The 19,079-nt window shown below is 53.6% G+C and overlaps 1 protein-coding gene and 1 long non-coding RNA gene across 6 annotated transcripts in view; one reads left to right on the forward strand and one right to left on the reverse strand.

Annotated features, from left to right (window-relative positions):
- JADE2 (jade family PHD finger 2) overlaps positions 1–19,079 on the forward strand; it is an 83,876-nt gene that overhangs the window by 24,683 nt on the left and 40,114 nt on the right. For 4 of the 5 annotated variants that reach the window (XM_054841363.1, XM_054841360.1, XM_054841362.1 and 1 more), the window contains one exon: positions 18,492–18,661. In XM_054841363.1, coding sequence (XP_054697338.1) covers positions 18,492–18,661 — 170 coding nt within the window. Of the gene's footprint in view, positions 1–17,563; positions 18,398–18,491; positions 18,662–19,079 lie in introns of those variants that run through there. The other variant, XM_054841365.1, reaches the window with a different exon arrangement.
- LOC129212587 (uncharacterized) lies at positions 2,896–14,732 on the reverse strand. Its single transcript, XR_008579219.1, has 2 exons — positions 9,517–14,732; positions 2,896–6,976 (listed from the first exon to the last, which is right to left on the reverse strand). It is a non-coding gene; the product is annotated as an uncharacterized LOC129212587 (long non-coding RNA).

Below are 19,079 nucleotides of genomic sequence, written 5' to 3' on the forward strand. Positions count from 1 at the left end.
CGCAGAGGTCTCGGCACACCCCACGGACACCGGGGAGCATCTCCTCATAGGTAACGTTGAAGCCTCACTGAGTCAAGATGGTCCCATCTGCTCCTCTCCTGTCCACCCACCGCAGAGGTCCCAACCCATGTCGGATGGTTCTTGTCCCGTGTTATTTTCTGTGTGCGTTCGTACAGATGGCTTTTTTATGCGTTTCACTGGTTTTCCCCGAGTTTTATTTTTAAAGGCAGATAATGTGCGTCATCTTCTGATATCTGACCTATTCTCAGTGACCTCTCAAAGATAGTCGTTAGTGGCTCCATCGCTCTCAGCTGATTCCCGGTGGATTTCTGCAGCCCCTCTGGGTTACCACGTGCCCCAACTCATCTCAGGCTGCCCCTCCCGGGCTGCTGCGGGATCGTGCTGCTGACCCACAGCCTTAGCTTCCTTGGAGGTCTTTTCTTCTCTTGTTGCTCCGTCTGTCTGTCCTGCACCGTGTCTTGTCTGCCTGAACCATCTCTCTTTGCTGGCAAGACAGCAAGCGTGGCCTGAAGGGCTTTGTCCTCGGACTGAAGCCTGTTGAGGGTATTTTGCCTTCGCTAGTGTGATGTGAGTGGAATGAAGAGCTCATTTTACAGCAGCGTTAATGGTTGCACCTGGTTTGTGGCCATGATGCACGTCCCAAGGGGACAAGCGGTGACACTGCCAGATTTTTTTTAATCAGGACAGCATCTCTCCACATGCACACCAGAAGGCACAGCAGAGGCGGGTGTGCTCCTCCCGAGCAGTTCTCGCTCCGATAGCATCCCTGCCCTCAATGTTTTCCCACTTGGGTCACCGATGTGAGAGTCAGAGATGCAGAGAGCGCGTTCGGACTGCCAAGGGCAGATGAAGACTGCGGTCCCTTTCGTATCTCCAGTGTTAGACAACTCCCTCTTGCAGCTCGCCCTCCTTCGGAGAAATGTCAAGCATTTTTTCACAACAGATGACTATATTTCATCTGCCTTGAAAGGCCTTACAGCTCCGTTTACCTCCCTAATTTAAGTGCTTTAATTTGCCCCCATCTCCATCCCGGCAGCAGCGAGCGGGTGCCTTGCTGGTCCCACCTGAGCTGCTGCTTTCGCTGGAGCCCCATGGGCTCTGCACCGCTTGCCTCCTTCGCTTCCAAACTCCTTTTTCCCTACTCAAAAAAATTCACATAAACCCAACACATCCTCCCTGTGTCGGATATGGGCAATCCAAATTCCTTTCTCTGCTGAAAAAAAAGCCCAGCACTGATTTTTTTTTTTTTTGTAGACTGGGAAATTTGGAGCCCAGCAGCTGCGGCTCTTCCTCACTGTCGGGGCGGTGTTTTGCTTTTCTCCCATCTCAAAGGTGTAACGCAAGGGTGTGACAGACTATCCTGCCCATGGCAATCCCGTCCTAATGTTGTCACTCCTGACAGCCATTTCCATGTGAAATTCCTAGAGGGAGGCGGGGGGCAGGGGGGAGAAGCCCCTAGAGCCCCTGGAGCTGGCGAGCAGGCAAGCACTGCCTGCAGAATAATGCTCAGCCCATCGTCCTGCGTCCCCAGGGGTCTGGTTCCTGGGCTGAGCAATCGCCAGCGAGCAGATTTTGCCGCGGAGGGTGCGAGAGTGGCTTCCCACTCCAGAGATGGATCTCGCCCTCATAAAGGTGCTTTGTACGCAGCCGCTGCTGCTCTTTTCATCTCCCGCCTGGGCGCTTGGAAACCAGCTCTTCCTACCCGCAGCTTGCCTCTAGGTTTTGTGCCTCCAAAGCCGAAAATTAGATTTTTCAAACATTTTATTTTTCTGGAGCTCCAAAATGTCAAAAGCTGGGGGTGAGGCAGTATTTTAAGGAATGCTTTCCCCAGAAAGCTGCCATCTCAAAATGCCTCCACTAAGAGCCACCTTAAACTCGAGGGTCCTTTCCAGGTTAGCACAAATCGCAGTGCAGTTGCGAGGAAAACGGTGGGGGAAGAGGTGCAGCATCTCTTGGCTCGGTGTCCCGGGAGGCGCGGATGCTGCCGATGGCCACCCGCACACCAGGGTTATCAGGCAGCGCAGGAGATCAGCTGTTTCTTCGCCACAATCATTTCTGGCTCGTCGCTACTGAAAAGGGTTTTATTTTGTACAGTAACACGCCTGGGAATTGCCCAAAGCTGTAAGGGCTCCGGCGTGGTGAGGAAAGCCGCTTGCAGTCGGATGAGAGCAGGGGAATGAGGAGTTGGGGCGCGTTCCCCTTCCGGCAGGCAGGGAGGGAGCGGCTGGCTGGCATCCTCTGCCCGCCTGTCTGCAGGTCACCCGCCCTGGGACGTGGGTGGTGATGGCGCTGCATCGCAGCGATGACAGCACGTCCCACCTCTGCTACAGCCTGTAGCCAAAGGCTTTCCAGAACCAGCGATGAGCCTTACAGTGCCCACGTGAGCTCTGCAGTTATTTTATGAATGGGTAAACTGAGGCACGGAGATTTCTACCGTGAGTCAGTGGTAGAACCAGGTACGAGAGCCCAGGCTGGTGTGGGGGCGCAGCTGGGTGCTGGATGCAATGTTGGAGCATCTCAGCACGACTTGAGTTTAAGGATTATGTGAGGTAAAGTAGCAGAAGGAGTTATTGCAGCGGTGTCAGAGCGCTGGGGCTGCGGGTACCGCTCCTGTTGTAAGTGGGAAGGAGAAGCTTTAGATGAGCTTTGTCTTCCCAGTCACACCATGATACACTCAAGGGGAAAGCGGGCCTTGCTGGTTTGCCATGGATGGTTGTAGGAGGCTGTGAAGCCCTTTTTGCAGAGCGGGTGTGCAGGGACCCGACTCGGGCTCATCCCTACCCGCCGGCGGCAATGCCGGTGCCGTGCACGGTGGTGCGTCGAGCTCGCTCAGCAGAGAGCATCACTCCATAAAGCAGTGGCACCTACGTGTGATTTTATGCACCTGTACAGGCTTTAATTCCTCCTTTATTTAATGATTTAACATTTTTGGCACGCGGCTCCTTCCCCGGGCTGACAGGGATGCAGGCAGGATCTAGAGGTGCCTCTTGGATCTCGCATTAAAGCCACATTAGTATGTGCTGTGGATTCTGTTTCCTGTGAATTCGCACACAGCGGGAGGACGAGCAGGAAGGCTGCTTCTTGCTGGCAGGTTTCCCAGATATTCTTGGCGTTGCAGATCTATACTTGCATCGTTGCTGTGGCCCTGTTTTAACAGAAAACAGAAAGTGCTGTGGCAACAGGAAGGCACAACCTCTGCGAGTACCAGCTCGGCGATGGCTGCGGCACCAGCGCAAACGCCGTCTGCCACGTCGGCGCGGTGTTTGTGTCACTGGTGTGTCCTCCTCCCTCGCGTCCCCTCCGGCCCCCTCTCCTCCAAGAGCCACACACGCAGGTAAAGCAGCTCCTGGCTGTGCTCGGATCACGATGTGGAGCTGCCCGGTGTTCATCTCCTTCGAGCTGTCTTGCTCTTTAGTCAACTCCAGTCCCGTAAGGAGTTGCCCCAACATCTCCAGGAGGTCCAGCAGTTCTTGGAGAGGGTGCAGAGTTGTTGGCAGGAATGTCCACGTTGTGGTTTTGCATTATTGCAAAAGGAGCAAGAGGAGGCACGCAGAGCGGGTCTGCTCGCGGGGAGCAGCGTTGGAGATGACCGTACTGGAGTGGGGAGAGGAATTAACTGGTGCACCAGCAATGGGTGTAGGACTGGAGCACATCCCTGCCCTTCTTTCCTTCTGCTCCCAGTGAGCAGACACCTTGGCTCATCCCGGAGGGGCTGGATGCCGCATCCAGAACACCCAGCACAGGGAGGGAGCGGTTCCAGCAAAGGGAGAAAATAACACCAGGAGCAATCCGCCGCGGTGCGGAGCGCGGTGATGCCGAGGAGCTGCGGCCAGGCCGGCCCGGCACGATGCAGACGTCCCAGCAATGCCTGGACTTCACCTCTCCCTCTTCCTCGGCGTGCAGCGGGAGCCCTGGATGGCATCCAGGCTGTATCCTCGCAGCAGCACGGCTCTCCGCCCGGGGAGGGCTTTCTGAGGCTTCGTTCTCAGCATGTACTGTATGAACCAGCACACTTTGTTCTCGAGTGTTGAGATTGGACTTCCTTTCCTCGGTCGGCGATGCAGGCTGGCTGTTGACTCATCAGCAGCTTCCCTTGGGCTTTGCTGCAGAAGGGGCAGGCAGGATTCTGCAGCAGTTTGTGTATCTTTTGGAGCAGAGCTTATTTTTTTAACATGATCCTTCTTTTTTATTTTTTTTCTTTTCTTTTTTTTTCTTTTTTCTCTTCAGCTCATCGTGAAAAACGTGTGAGTTTGGGGCTTGCAGATGGCATGCTGGCAATTTTACAAAAGGCTATTTCTTGGGTCAGTTATCCCCATTTTGTGGCTGCCTGCCCTTAAATATGCCTGGATTCTGGTACGCTTCAGAAATACATGTACGCTTCCCTTTCAAGATCTGAGACTCTGCTCTGATCAAAAGAGAGAAAAATCCCAACTGCCCTAGGCCTAAATGTTTAGATCACAAGCCCTGGGACATGGGAGCGCAGAGAGAGGAAAGCTTGCTGCCTGCACGCCCTGCCCGCTCCCGGGGACCCCTGGGGTGACGCCTGGCCGCGGCGAGGACGGGTTGGCCAGTGGCAAAAAAAAAAACCCCCAGTGATGTAACATCAGTGAGGTCCCCGTGCAGCCCCGCTGCGGGAAGGGCAGGTCTCCAGTCGGATCTGCTCCGGCAGCCACTGTCCCTGCGAGCAGCGGGGGGGGACACGGGCTGTTTGCAGGGGGGTCTGTTCTGCTGGGCCTTGAGATAGCTGATTTGGGATGGGGTGAATCGCAGCGGCTCAGCGGTTCCGAGGGTCTGGGCAGTGCAAAAGGTGGTACTGGTGCTGCAGAGGGTTGTTAGTGTGTGCCCCGTGAGTGCTTCGCGAAGGAATAAGCCTGATTTACTCTGTCTGTTACTCGTAATCATTTCTGGTTTACAGTCTGCCTGACAAGTTCTCGTGTGGGCTTTCAGCAAGTCCTCACCTTTATTAGTTTGCTACGGAAACGTGTTAATCCAGGCTGTTCTTACCTAGTACCGAGCCACTTGGACTTTTATTTTAAATGTTTGCTAATCCTCCCAGTGGATGCCTGTGGTTTATACTGGATCAAGCACACAGAAAGTCAAGTGTATTTCAGCAGTAAATGTATAGAATAAGCGGGCTTGATTCCCACTGCTCCGTAACGAGTTTTACGGCTCTCAGGGCAAACTCCGGTTTGGTACCGCCTCGGGAGCCTCCGCATCTTGCTCCGTCACCTCCGCTCTCCGTCCAGAGCCATGAATCTGGTGTATAGCTGGGCAGACCGTAGCAGATCTGATTGCCGCTGCTTGCAACCGCAGCAGTAATTAAATCGCCTCTCGGTGATTTAGTGCACCTTGTGTCCCCATTGAACAAGACAAGAAACATATTAAGTGCTCTTCAGAGTGATGGGAGGACCAGGACAGCCCGGCAGCGGGAATAGCTGCTTGGTTTTGGTGCTGCTGTGAGTGGATAATCCTGTTGAACTGAGGTGAAGCCTGCATTGCGTTACCATCTTCCCAGGACCTTGGTGAGGTGGAGAAGAGCTGGTAGGTGGGTTGGTTTGGTTTTTTTTTTTCCTTCAGTGCACTTGAAGAAGACCTGGAAGACGCACCGAGACAAGCGTAGCTGCGTAGCAGTACGTGGCTGGTGCAAGAGGCAGACGGATCCCTCCTGGTTTTGTGGGATGGGCTGTGCGCTGCTTCAAGTGACTCAGCGTCAACGCTGTTCTCCTGTGTTTCAGCGTTAGTGCAGTGATCCAAAACGCATTAAAAAAGGCTGGATGCTGCCTTTTCAAATTCCTCAAAGCTTTGCTTTCGTTGGCTTGGTTTTGTGTAAGGAGACCCGTGTGATGGCACTGTGCTAATCACAGGATAGTCATCTTTGTGCCCCTGTCTGTATTTGGAGCCTTCCGATGCTCAGCTCCGTTAGCAGCAGGGTCGGGGGGATTTGGCCAATTCCCCATCCGCTGCGACTCGTGCCCGCAGCCCCTGCTCAGAGCGTGGCAGGTGCAGTCTGTCTCTGGTCCCCGTTAGTAGGTTGATACAAATACAAGCGGAGCCGTTTGCGTTACTGAAATAATAGTGGAAACGTTATCTGGCTGAGATAATTAATTCCAGATGCTTTAACATTAGTAGCTTGGCTTAAGTTACATGAAGAAGCAACGTTTTTTGTCTTTTTATATCCAGAAAACATACGCTCAGGTGTCCCTTGCTTCCCTAGGAGCAATTCCAAGATATATATTGCTTAAATGGTAATGAGCAGAATACTCGCAGCCTGCTGGCTGGGGTTGGAGAAGGTTGGCGTGCCACATGGGTCCCTGAAGGGCCGCCGGGTAGGTCAGTGGTGCGCTGGGAGAAGGAGAACAGCACCCATGGGTGCTGGTGCTGGCTCTGCCCTGCTCGCCTGTGGGGAGCAGATGCTGTGCCTGAGCATCCTCTGCAGCTGCCCTGGGGTCGGGGCCGCCGTGTTTTGGTGGATTTCGGAGTCAGAAGAGCTGCACAGGCTGCGCCTCCTCCCAGCAGTGGGTCAGAGTCCCCTCCTGCTGCCTTCCATGCCGCTGTTAAAGCTGAACGGCACAGAGGGGAAAGGAATATGAGGAAGATCCTTGCACGGCATCAAAAATTATATTGCGTATTTGCTCGCAGCCCAGACGCTGCTTTTGTCTAGTCAAGCAGAAAAACATCTGCGTTTTGTTGTTCCAGCCAGCCCACCAGCAAACCGCTGCCTGGCCATCGCTGTCTGTCCCTGCAGCCGTGGTTTTCTTGTGCACAGAAGTTGTGCAGATGAACCCCGCTGTGAAATGGTGCCCGTCCTCTCCTCCGCAGACGCCGCTCTGCAACTTCCCAGCGCTGCACCTGGGCACTTCTTTACCAGGTCCCTTCTCTTCCCGTGATTTTCTGGGCAGTGAATCAGAGTTGAGAAATAATTCATTTGTTGAGCTAAATCTCGGTGAGATTTAGGCTGGAATATAAATGTGAGAAAGACAGGGACATCAACGCTCTGGTCTTTATCTAGTCTGCTGAGTATCAGGCTTTTTATATGGTGATAAACAGCTCAGAAACGAAATTGGAAAAGCTGTCTGGGTTTAACAAGATGGCTGTTTAGTGCCTCCTGTTCACTTGTTTTCCTCTTTTTATCACATCAAAGAAGAGTGAATCACTTTCTCCTTAGAGGATTACATTATTCCAGAGGCCTGGAAGGACCCATTCTGGTTACAAGCTGTTACTGGAGGAGATACTACACGGAGAGGGGAAAATGGAGCATTTTTCTTATTGCACCTGTTAATTGCAATTTGGAGCTTCAGCTACATTTCTGTAAAACCTCCAGAACCTGCCTCTCAAAATCTTCAACTGCCAGCAGCACACGAGGGGCCACCCTACCCGGTCCTTGACATTTTGCACAGAAATGGAATTGTCACAGGGGGATTTCCAAACCCAAACAGCGAGACCCTGGAAACAGAAGGAGTTTCCCAGCTGAGACGTGGGCACGGTGTCGGCAACCGTGGGCGGCGAGGCTGTGATGGGGCTGCACCCTGCGGAGCTGCGCGGCGCCGGTCGCCGTACGCTCCAGATCGCTGAGGGCGTTTTAAAAGCTGATAATGATAATTTCTAATATTCACTGCTTGGAAAGCGCCGAGCATCTGGGGTTCAGCTGGAAAAAACAACAGCTAAAGGGATGGTGGGTGTAGCTGAGCTGCGCTGTCCTGAGCCGGTCCCTGCCTGGCAGAGGATGCCATGGTCCCTGACACATCTCGGGGTCTCTGGCGCATCTCGGGGTCCCTGATGCATCCCGGGGTCCCTGACACAGCTGCAGCGCAGGAGGGATGGGGTGTGCAGCCCGCAGCAGCCACCCAGGCATTACCCAGGCATTACGTCACCTGGAGCCACACTCACTGGCTGCTGGTACCCGGAGGGCAGGACGCTGCTGCAAGCAGCCTTAACCCCTTCCTGAGCATCCCGAGTGCTGCTTGGGTGACACAAAGGGACCTTCGGGAGGCTGAGCCGGGGGTGCCTTCTGGGCACGGATGCTTCTGTTACAGGAGCTTGGTGGATCCTCCTGAGGCCAAATCCAGCTGCTTTGTTCTCCCAAAACAGCAGCACGAAGCTGAAACGAGAGCTTCGGAGCTGAACAAAGTGTTTTCCACCTGCGCAGGTTTTTGGGAAAAGCGGTTTACTGAAGGTTTAGGTTATGCCAGGGGGTAGTGCCAGCCCAGCCGTCCATCGCGCCCATCAGCAGCAGCGGTGATGAACCCTGCGCATACACCAGGCTGCTTGCTTGAGCACGGATGTACACGGGAAGGGTTGATGTTACGTTACGTCCGTCAACTATTTTTGCTAGAAACGTGCTTGTAGCCCCTGACATGAGGATAGCCTACGGACAGCACGAAGCGGGGTGGCAGACCAGGCCACCAGACGGGACAGCCACTGCAGGTCCCCTTTCCCGGACCCGCCTTTCGCCCTCGGGCTGAGCCCTGCACCTGCAGCCGCTCTGTTATGTACGTAGGAATTTTTGTGGATTTGCAAAGGCTGTTGCCAAGTCCTGAGGGGTTTTGGCTCCAGCAGCCAATAAGGAAATACTGCAAATTCTTACTTTTCTGAACAAAGCGGTCCCAGCAGTGCCCGCTAAAAACGGGGCTTTAATTCTGTTGAGGTTCTTGTTTGTTTTCGAACACAAGGGTTTGGTGCCAGCGGCCTGCCCAGACGCACTGTGTCACCGCTCTCCTCCCCGGGACCAGCTGCCTCCAGCCCTTTCTCTGCTCCATCACACAGGAGGACGCGTTGGCAGGCGCTGGGTACCAGTGGTCCCTCCCGCGGGGTCCCAGGACTCTGGTTTCGAGTCTCCTGCCAGTGGCTTGTGCCAGGGGTGACAGCAGGGTGCCCGTAGGCCCGTGAGCTCTCGAAGTGGTAACTGGGATGTCCCCGATGTTGCCTGCAGCATCTTCAGTTGCGGAGGGGAGTGGTGAAGCACACAGGCACCCGAAGCACCCGTTAGCACCAAGACCTGGGTCCTGAAGATGCCTTGAGGCTCATCCAGCTGCTCTAGCCAGCTTGCATACCGGTCTAAACATCTGGCCAGTTAATTTAAAACCTAACCCATTTAATATCTTCTTGGCATTCCCTTTCTTCTTTGAACCCAGCTTTGGGAGCATAGATTTTAGCTCATGGTTTTACAGACTTTCATAGAAGCCGTAAAAGTGGAATAAGCAGTTGTAACATGGTAAATCTGGACCTGGGTACACTGAAGGTCACAAAATCTTGTTTGTGGGTTGCAGCTCATTGCTGTGACCATCCACCACCACCTCTACAACCCCGTCCTTCACCCTTACGCCACGAGGCTCTTTTTCTAACATCTTCATCTTAAATTCCGCTCCGCAATTGAGAAGCAATAGTGCCTATAATATCTATTAGCTTAAGTTCATAAGAAGATCGGGCATCTGGTCCAAATGGCCTGCTAGATACTATTGTAATAAACAGAAAATGAAAATCATCCCTTTAAATTACCTTTTTAAAGTCGTTGTGTGCTGCAGGAGAATTCCCCCGCAAGCGGAGCTGGCAGTAACAACAGTATCAGCATCCGCCGAAGGTTGCTGGCAGAGTTATCTTTCCACTGACTTTCCTAAGCTGATTTATTTATGGACACTGGACAAGATTGATTTAGACTGGACGTAGGTAAAGAAAAGATGACTGGCTAAAGCCTTCCTTGTAATAAAATGAAGTATTTTCAGAAGAGAAATGCTACGCAGGATTAATTATTTCTCTCTAGTATATTAAAAGAGAGCGTATGGAAAAAAATGCCTTCTCCCTTCAGTCAAGTGAAGCATTCAGTTTACAGAGATGATTAACCATGGGAATTTGCTGAGTATATTTTATTACTGCGTAATCTTCTCCAGGGATAGATGTGATCCTCAAGAGTGTTTGGGTCCACTTACTCCTTTTCCTCAAGTGCCCTTGAGACCCACTTTCAGACTAACGGCCTCAGGTTTGTTGTACTTTTCAGGCTGATCCCAATTTTCAGCCCTTCATTTAAATAAGCCCTTGATTGGTACAGATATTTTTTTTCTTAAAATGCCATGTCTTTGGCTGGCTGGATAGAAGTAAATGCTCCTCCAGTGTAATCGAGCTTCTGCAAATGGTTCGGCACTTGGCACTTGGCACTTGGCTTCGCCTCCGTGATGCTTTGCCGTGATGGTGTGGGGAGAGCCGCAGCATCTCGGTGGTGGCACATCACCGGTGAACGCCAGTACTGGTAGCTGCGATGGGAAGGCGTGTGGTCCCACCAAGCCCTGCTTGGAACACAACTCACCTCAGTAGTGCATTGCACAGAGAGGCTGCACACTGCCCTGTCCCGGGTCGTCGGGGCAGCAGCGAGGTGCTGATGGGAAGCCGCCTTGCTGGAGTGCTCTGGCTAAGGAGGGCAACCAAACCCACCAGCTGCTCACCCTGGATCGGCGAGAAGTGACTTATCTCCTGGTTGTGGGTCTGCTGTGTTTGGGTGCTCCAGGACGGTGCTCAGATGCAGGTAAAGCTGTTGTGCCACCGCAGAGCCGGGCAGCTCCTTCCCAGCACTGCATCCTCCTCCACCGTAGGGGCTGGGGGGGCAAGGAGGGCTTCGGGGGTCACTTCAGGGTGGGGTGGGGATGGTGTTGAAGAGCACACACAGGGCAGAGGGCCAGGGCACCTCGGGGCTCTCTGAGCTGTTTGGTAGCACACCTGAGAAGATGTTGCTCAGGACAGCGTTTTTGACCCAAGAACAGCATCATTTGGGGAGCACGGTGCTTGCTGTGCTCCTCAGCAACGCACTGTTTCTTTTTTACTTTCAGTAGAAGGGGCTTTTTACCTGAGTAAAGCTTCAAGGTCCAGCGAAGCTATTTCTGCTTGAATTTTTTTGTGAAGGAGATCCTTGTGTTGCTGTGGTAGGGTCCTGATTCTCTGTAACACACCTAAGTTGTACTGATGAACTTTCAGGCCATGCCGTTACTTCCTGTCATGTTTTCATTTCCCACTTTGGCATTATTTATCCTCTGCCACCTGCCCATCCTGGTGCGTTTGAGACATTCCCCGTTGGGGTATGAGCCACCCTGGCCTCGTGACGCTTTCCGTCCCCAGCCCAGGGTCACGCTCGAGACTTTCTCTTCTCTCAACACGCCGTGCACATCACAGAGCCTGGGAAGCTCAGGATCTTGTCTTGTCCACATGCTCCATAACACATCGCTTGCTACCCAAGACTCTTTTGCTCTAGTTTAGGTTTGAGAGAGATGGTTTGGGGCTCTTTGGAGCATGTTCTTGCTTTTCATGCAGACTCACTCTGGGTGGGTTGGTGGGACATGCCCTGCATGGGGTCGGCTGCTGTAGGGAGCTGCCAAGGATGCTCATGTGTCACCGTCACCATTTATTTGGAACATGCCAGGGCTGATACAGCATGGGGCTAAGCATCTCTCACCCTCTTTGAACCGAGTCTAGGGATTAAAAACTAAAGCATCAAAACTCTGGGGGAACGGGAAAAACCATTGAAGACATATGAAATTCCTCCCGTGCTGTGGAGATCTGCTCGTATAGGAGTTGGCCCTGATGGAGACGGCAGGTCAGCGCAAACGAGCTGGGCTGATGAGTTCTCAGCCTCACAAATGCCCCAGTAATTAATTTCCTAGCACTGCTTTTGCTGTTTACCTGACTGCCGCTTTCTTAAAAAGGAGAAAATTTTCTACACAAGCCAACAGAAGCCCTTTGATACAGATAAAGGGAAACAGGAAAACTGGTAATTGAGGTAATTAAGAGCTTGACTCTTGCTTTCTCTCCGAGAAAGGAAAAATCAATGGAGCGCCTGGGCGGCCGCGTTGATGCCATCAGCAGTAGGGGGTGCGGGTGCTCTCCCAAGCCAAAGCAGATGCCAGGGCACAGCACGGCCGCACCGCTGGCTCTCACCGAGGGTGAGGAATGGGTATTTTCACCAGACTTTAGAAAACCATCTCCCTGAGCATGTACCTGTGTGTTGCCAGACTCCTCCAGGCACCTGCTGCCCAGCACGGCCCCAGTGACAATCCGTGGGCATCCCTTATCTCCTACGTCCTGCACCACGGGCGATGTCTTGGTGTCCTGAAGCAGGTAGGAAGTCCTGCATCTTTCCCACCATTCCTGAGGCTGGAATAGGAGAGGAAAACTAGAAAGCAAGACTATAAATAAGAAGGGAGGCTTTGTTCCCATGGGATCACTGATGCCTGAACCCAGGACATGAATAATATTAGCACATCATGCAAAATTCACCGCAGAAATTGTGCGAGTTGGTGGTACGTGTGCAGACATCCTCACGACCCAGCCGGGGCTTTTCTTTTTCCACCAAGCAGCTATTTGGGAACACGGATATTTCCGAAGGGAGCAAGCCCTGGTCCTGCGTGCAAGCGAAGCCCTGATGACATCGCTGCCAGCCCCAGCTCTTGGAGCCCAGCGGGCGATGGGCAGGAGGTGCTGGCCAGGGCGGCCTCCGTGGTTTGTTCCTTTTTTCCTAGTTGTTTCTGCAGTGCAGTATGGAGCACAAAGCAGCACAAAGCTTACAGCTTTCTGGGCTCCAGTTTTCTTGATGTTATTGTAGATGAGGAGGGGTGCACAGCATGGTCTGTTTTCTGTATTGCTATAAATCAGGGCATGGCTTTTTCCAAAGGATTGCTCTCTTGTATTAAATTGTAGGCTCTCTTCCTTCCACCGTTTCTCCTAGCCCAAGGCAACTGTCTCTGCAGTCATTGATCTTTATATCTGAACACTGAAAAGCTCTTTGCAGGTGTGCTAGCATGTGTCAGGCAGGAACGGCTTGCTTTTTTAGAAACATGATTTTACCCACTAAAGCAAATCCGGGAACCGACGGGAGGCTGCACACCTCCGGGCATCGCGTCCTGCTTGGTCTTTGCAGAGGCTTGGGGTGTCCTGTGTGAGCCCCGGGCACCCGGCAGCTGCCTGCACCCCTCGGGGCGGGAGGAACAGTCATATGAACAGACATAGCCTCTCCGTATGGTTCTGGATCGTTAGCGAGCCATAACAGCCTCCTGTTTAACTGAGTGCAGCGGATGAGTCAGGGGTTTGATCTGGACCGGGCTTCCAGCAGGTCTTTGTAGGGTTATACAAGCTGCTCGCTGTATAAAAAAATAATTTTGCAGTTATTTCCAAGGCACTGTTGGGCAGCAGGTATTGGAGTCACGGCTCGGAGCCACCCCACAGGACAAAGCGTCCCGCCGAACGGCACTGCTGTTCCTGCGGAGGTGCAGACCTGGCGCTGGAATCACCGGTGCAAATCAGGCGTAGCTACGCTAAAGTCATAAAATTCATGTCAGTAGAAAATGAGTGTAATAGGAGCCAGATCCAAACCCGCAGTTTTTGCTTTCCAATGAGGTGCCCTAGGTCAGGTTTCAGCCTCACCGGCTCTGCCCATCACTGGGTGTGCGCAGTCTGTGGCTAAGGTCTCGATGGCCGCGTTCGTCCTCCTGGGGCTGATGGGCACCGTGTCCCCCTCGCGTGGGCATCGCCCGGGGAGGCTCCGGCTGATGGACTTCGCTCCTCCGTGGCTGCGTCCGCCTCAGAGCCTGGTTAGGGGCAGGTTTCACGCCAAGGGGCTCAGTGGGCCATGCGGGGCATCTTCCATTTTTCATCTCTTCCCTCGGTTACAGACAGCAGGTTTTGGGGTTAGAAGTTCTTTGCCAGGTGCCGTCTTCAGGCAGTTTCTTCATTTCCAACCTCCTCTGTTTGCTGGTGTTTGAAATGGTGAGAATACGGCACAAACATGTTCCAGCAACCCCAAGTCCGAATTAACCCCGGGCGATGCCAGCCCGTGCTGCCGGATCAGCGGGGGGGCACGGGGTCCTGCCCATGAAGAGGAAGCTCCAAAAGTAAAGTGTAATGGTTTTCTTAAGAAGATTACTTTTCATATTAATACTTACTCCTTATAGGACTAACAGTGAGTAAGGGAAGCAAACTGCAGTGAGATAGGGGCTGTGCAGGCAGCGCGGAGCTGCGGTAGCCGAATGCTGCAGCACTCGACCAACCCTCCCCAAAACAAGTGTTTCCGGACGGGGGGAGGCACCCGCCATCACTGCCTTGGCACGTTCACACCTTTTAACCGAGCGCCAGCGAGCATGTGGAGCACGCCGTTAGATCTTTGTATCCTAATTAGCTTGATCTTCCATCATCGGTGACGTGGTGAAAAGCAAAGAGTCGCTCTGTAAAGTCCAGTTCCCGTTAAACCAAAGCAAACTCCGTTTAACAGCACGGTGTTAGGATGGGCTGGACATCGAGTTTTCGCGCTGGCAGTGCTGTTACCATCAGTGACCCCGTGAAGCTGCCTGTGATCTCCACATCATCTGCACAAAGCCAGGACCTGACAGCCTAGGTGCCCGTCCGGGTTTTGGGGGGTTCGGTCGCGTTCGGCGGGCGGCTGCGTGACCCAAGGAGAGTCACTCGTCTCCCATCTCTGAGCGTCAGGTTCAGCAAAAACCCTTTTCCATGAATACCGGCACTAGGAAGCAGAGGCTGCACACGCACGTCGGGGCTTGGGTGAGCGCTGCGTCCGACACGGCGGCGGCACCGGGAGTGCGGCGGCTCGGCTCTCAGCGGGCGGTGTCGTATGTGCCGCATTATAGATAACCCAAAGAGATTTCTCCAGTCACCGTCAGCATCCTTATCAGACTAAGTGCATTTCCGTGGCTGTCAGTACAGTGAATGACCTGTTCAGGCCACTCCTTTGATACGCACACAGAGCATTAATCTTTCCGCTTTTATGCCAGGCTAAAAATAGCGGCTCCTTTCTCCCGCCGTCCCGAGCATCCCCGGCTGGCCCTGTGTCAGGCTATCACCTGTTGCAGCCGGCTGTTCCGCGAGCAGCTTGTGTAACGCGACTTTAATGAAGGCTTACGCGCCGTCCCCGGCTGCTCAGGCAGCTCTTTGCAACAGGAATATTCATGGCAGTTGGAGGATTTTTATTTTTTTTTTCTCAACAGCTTTGAGCTTTGTCCTGTAAGACCACTGTGCCGAGCCGGCTGCTGATCCACCAAGGACCTGGGGCTTTGCAAAGCTGAGCTGGACCTGGGCTCGTGGGAAGGAGAGGTTCAGTCCCTCCTGGACCAACACATGTTGTCCCAGTGACTCCTGTATATTTTAGGGGGCTGGGAGTTCCTTGGATCAAAGTCCCGAAGCCTGACCGGAGCATGCCTCGTTTCAGTGTTATTACTGCTGTCTGCATTAAATACAGACGTTACCGAATCCCCAAGCCCTGTCCTAGATTACAGTGAGCTCGTTTTAAAATCTGGGGATTCTCTGAGAGCTGTCTTTTCATGGGGTTATTTTCAGATCCTGAACTGAAATTTGGAGATGTCCTCAGGGCATTGGGGCACATCTTTATTTTTGATTTACTGGTGGGGGAAGGTAAGGCAAAAGAGGCAAAAAGAACCCCTTGCTTGATGTTCCCTTCTCTGAGCAGTCAAATTATTGCTTCTCCCGCTGGTGGTTCTGGAAGTGCCTCCAATGGTTGTGACTGCAGAGGACAGCAATTAAACTACATGTCTGGGTCTGGAGAAACTCCAGGTTCATTTTCCTGCCCTGCCACAGATTTCCTTCCCGACCTTGGGCAAGGCGGGTGGGGTCCCATTCCCGAGGGCAGCTGGGCATGAATTTCTTCCCTTGGTGCTTACAGACCTGGGAGCATCTGGTACCACAATTCAGCTGGTGACGTGATGGACACGACGGCTTTGCCCCGGACGCGTCACAGAGCACGAGGCACTCGATGCTCTGACGTTAACTTACGTATCAGGACATAAGGCAGAAGACAAAAGTCTTGCAGGGGCCAGTGGGCTTCCCAGCTGGTGCTGGTGGAAGAGTAGGGTTGGATCCTCAGGCTTTGCACGGCAGAGAAGCTGCTTGGAAGGGGGTGACGTGCTGCAGCAGGTTGTTGTTTGCTTGTTTTTTTCTTTGCAGTATCTTTTCTGTGTTGACACGCGTGCCGCGAGGTGGTATTTGGGAGAGGAAATGTGAGCTGCGCAAATACTGCAGCGAGCTCCAGCTCCCAACTTTGCAGAGATCTGTCAGCTGGCACCACAGGCTGCTTTTCATTTCCAGCTCGTCCTCTGCTTGCATGTCATTACGCATGACACTGTTGACGTGTGCATGGCAAGTGTCATGCATATTGCCGCAGAGTTGCCAAGAGAAGGCAGAATAGCTGACGGCGAGCGCCTGTTCGCTTTCTGTGCAGGGAGTTTGCAGCAGATGAGGCGGCTCCTCTCCCCATCCCTGTGATTAGTGAGCGCTCAGAACAAATCTCGCAGACCACCGTGGGACGTTCTCCATCGCTGAGCCTGCCGAAGTGCTGCCCAGCGCAGTGTGAATGCGGCACTGAAGTTTATGGCACGCTGAAGGTGTCCCGTGGCAGTGGGCAGCAGGCAACCTGCCTGCAACGTGGGGCTCAGTCGCAGGGACTTGACTGGAGGGTGTTGTAAATCGTGGGTCACTCTGCAAATGATGCAAATGGATCGCGGTTGAGCAGCCCAGGACCAGGATCCGATCTCGGTTGTGCCCCAGTAAATCAGCAGTAATTGCTTCCGAGGAGTTAATGGCTGGAGGAGTCACTGTTGCTATCAGTATTTGGACCATCGTATCTATTGGACCTCATTTTTCTTGTGTAAAGAGTTAATTTCTGCAGATGAGTGGGAAAACTATTGCCGTAGGTAAAGGAAAGTTGCCACGGACCCGTGCTGGGACCGGCTCTCACCACAAGCCCATCGGTCAACTTTGGTGCAGTGGGGCTGGAAGGGAGAGGTCAGCAAGCAAAGCTGGGCATCTTCTGGTCGCCAAGCTGTAACTCATTTTTCCTGCAGTCAGGTCCCAGGCCAGGTGAGAGGGGAAGCACTGGCAGAGCTGGGGCTTCCTCCAGTCCTCGGGGACCTCCGGAGAGACTCGACAGGCGCCCGTGCTCCCACTGAGCACTTCGGGCAGGACACAGCGGGGAGAAGGCGTTCAGCTGCCGCTGGCCAAGCTCGTGTTTCTGAATGTAACTAGGACAGAGCGTTGTGCTTAAATTCATCCGCTGGGCAAAAAGAGTCTCATATTCACAGGGCGCAGACCTCACGGTGGTGCCAAAGCTGGTGCCTGCCCGCCGCCCTCCTGCCCGCAGCGAGGAAGGAGCTGGTGTGGCTGAGACGGCAGCGCGGTGAGCAGAAGCCCTTGCCATAGCCCCGTCCTCACGTTTATCCCGTGGCTCGGGCACATTCTGCCTTTGTGAGGCTGTGGGATGCCCCTTCGTGGCCATGGAGCAGGGACGGGTTGGTGCCACAGTCCCCCCTGGCAGGCAGGACCACTGGCTCTGGTCGAGAGCATCGCTAGTCATAACGTGCTTGCATGGGCTTTCCACATCAGATGTCCAGGTTGCACAGGCAGGACGGGGTATTTTTGCTGAACAGGCTAGTTCTGCCCTGAAGTGCTATTCCTGCGTGAGACTGTGAGCCCCCCGTGGGGAGAAACATCCCTCTGACATCAGGGGAAGCGACACGAGGTTGGTGCTGGCGGCTGTAGCCGTAGGTCGAGTTATTTGACTCGGGAATCCAAACACATAGGAGGTTGCTGCCACCAGGCTGGTAGTAAGGCAAAGCAGGAAGGAAGAAAGGAGCCACACAAAGTGGAAAAATGGTTTAATTTCTCATCACGTGAGGGGAGATTGCAGAGCTCTTGAAGAGCAGGCACATTCCTGAGGAGCGCCCGGCGCAGAGCCGCCCGCTCGGTGCTTCCCCAGGGCGCTCTGCAGCGTGGAGCCGTGCGGGCTGCGGGCTGGTTCGTACCAAGAAGCATCGGTGGGTGTTTAGGAAGAATGAGATGTGGCGGTAAAGCCTGCGTGCGGCACTGATACTGGTTTTATTTCCGGAGGGATTGGTGTTATATGACCAATATACAGATCACACAGACCAAAACCCAAATGCCTGATTCCCAGACCCCTCGTTCCCCTCCTGATGGCAGCCCGAGGTGGGGGGCCATGACTCTGTGTAGGAAGGCAGCCCAGCGGGAGCCAGAGCTGCACCGTGGTGGGATACGGGCTGGCCCTCCGCAACAGGCGCGATGCCGGAGCTGTGCCACCACGCTGCTGCCTCCCCGCACCGCTTTTCTCTGGGACGCTGGGAAAAGCACAGACTCCAGGTTTGAGGTCCCGAGATGAGGAGCTGGCAGCTGGGGCGTGCTCAGCATTTTCTGAAAATCAGCTTGTTTTGATGCATCCCAACTCAAACTGTCACTGCCCAGACCAGCAGTCTCTGGGAAAGTGCTTGTGTCCAAGTTGTGGTCCTCTGAGCATCCGAACACAGGAGGTGACACCAAGTGCACAAAACCCCTTTGGTTTTGCTGGGCTTGCTTCCTTCTTAGTCAGGTTTGTACATGGTGTGGTCGCGTCCTCCACGGCAAGAAATTAGATGCTTTTGCAAGTTGTAGCTCTTTCTCAATCTCTCCTTCTTTTCTTCCAGGATCATACCTCAGCTGGAGAACTCACCTTCACAGGTTTCACCGAGTAGCCTGCCTGGCTCCGAGATTTCGGAAGCTACGAGGACTTACTTGCAAGGAGTGAGCCGCTATGACCTGGACGAGCTCGATGCTTGCTGGTTGGAACTTGTTAATATGGAGCTCAAGGAGATGGGTGAGTATTGCTGTGGGTTTTCTCCTTGCCGGGGCGTCCCAGAGTTGGGCATTCAGGCTTTTTAAGTAATCGTGGAACAAAAGGCCTTGAATCTTCTTAAGGCTCTCCAAAAGAGATCATGTGGATTGCTGCAGTAGAGGACCTTGAGTGTGTCTCAATGTTTCTCACTCACTTGGGACGTGGTGCAAGAAGAACGGGGCAAACCAGATGATGGTAGGAACTGTGCAGCGTGCCCCGTGGAGCAGGGGTCTGATTTGCAGAAGAACCGATAGATCCAGATGACTCAGGACCGTGCTCTGATTGCCTGACCGTCGTCATGTCCCGGTCTGGTCCCTGCAGTGTCTGTACTGCAGGAGGAGGTGTTGGTCAGGACGGGTGTGTTGAGCCTGACTCCTCTTCCTTTGACTGCCACATCTGA

Source organism: Grus americana, chromosome 14 (genome assembly GCF_028858705.1).
Source record: "Grus americana isolate bGruAme1 chromosome 14, bGruAme1.mat, whole genome shotgun sequence".
NCBI classification, from domain to species: Eukaryota; Metazoa; Chordata; class Aves; order Gruiformes; family Gruidae; genus Grus; species Grus americana.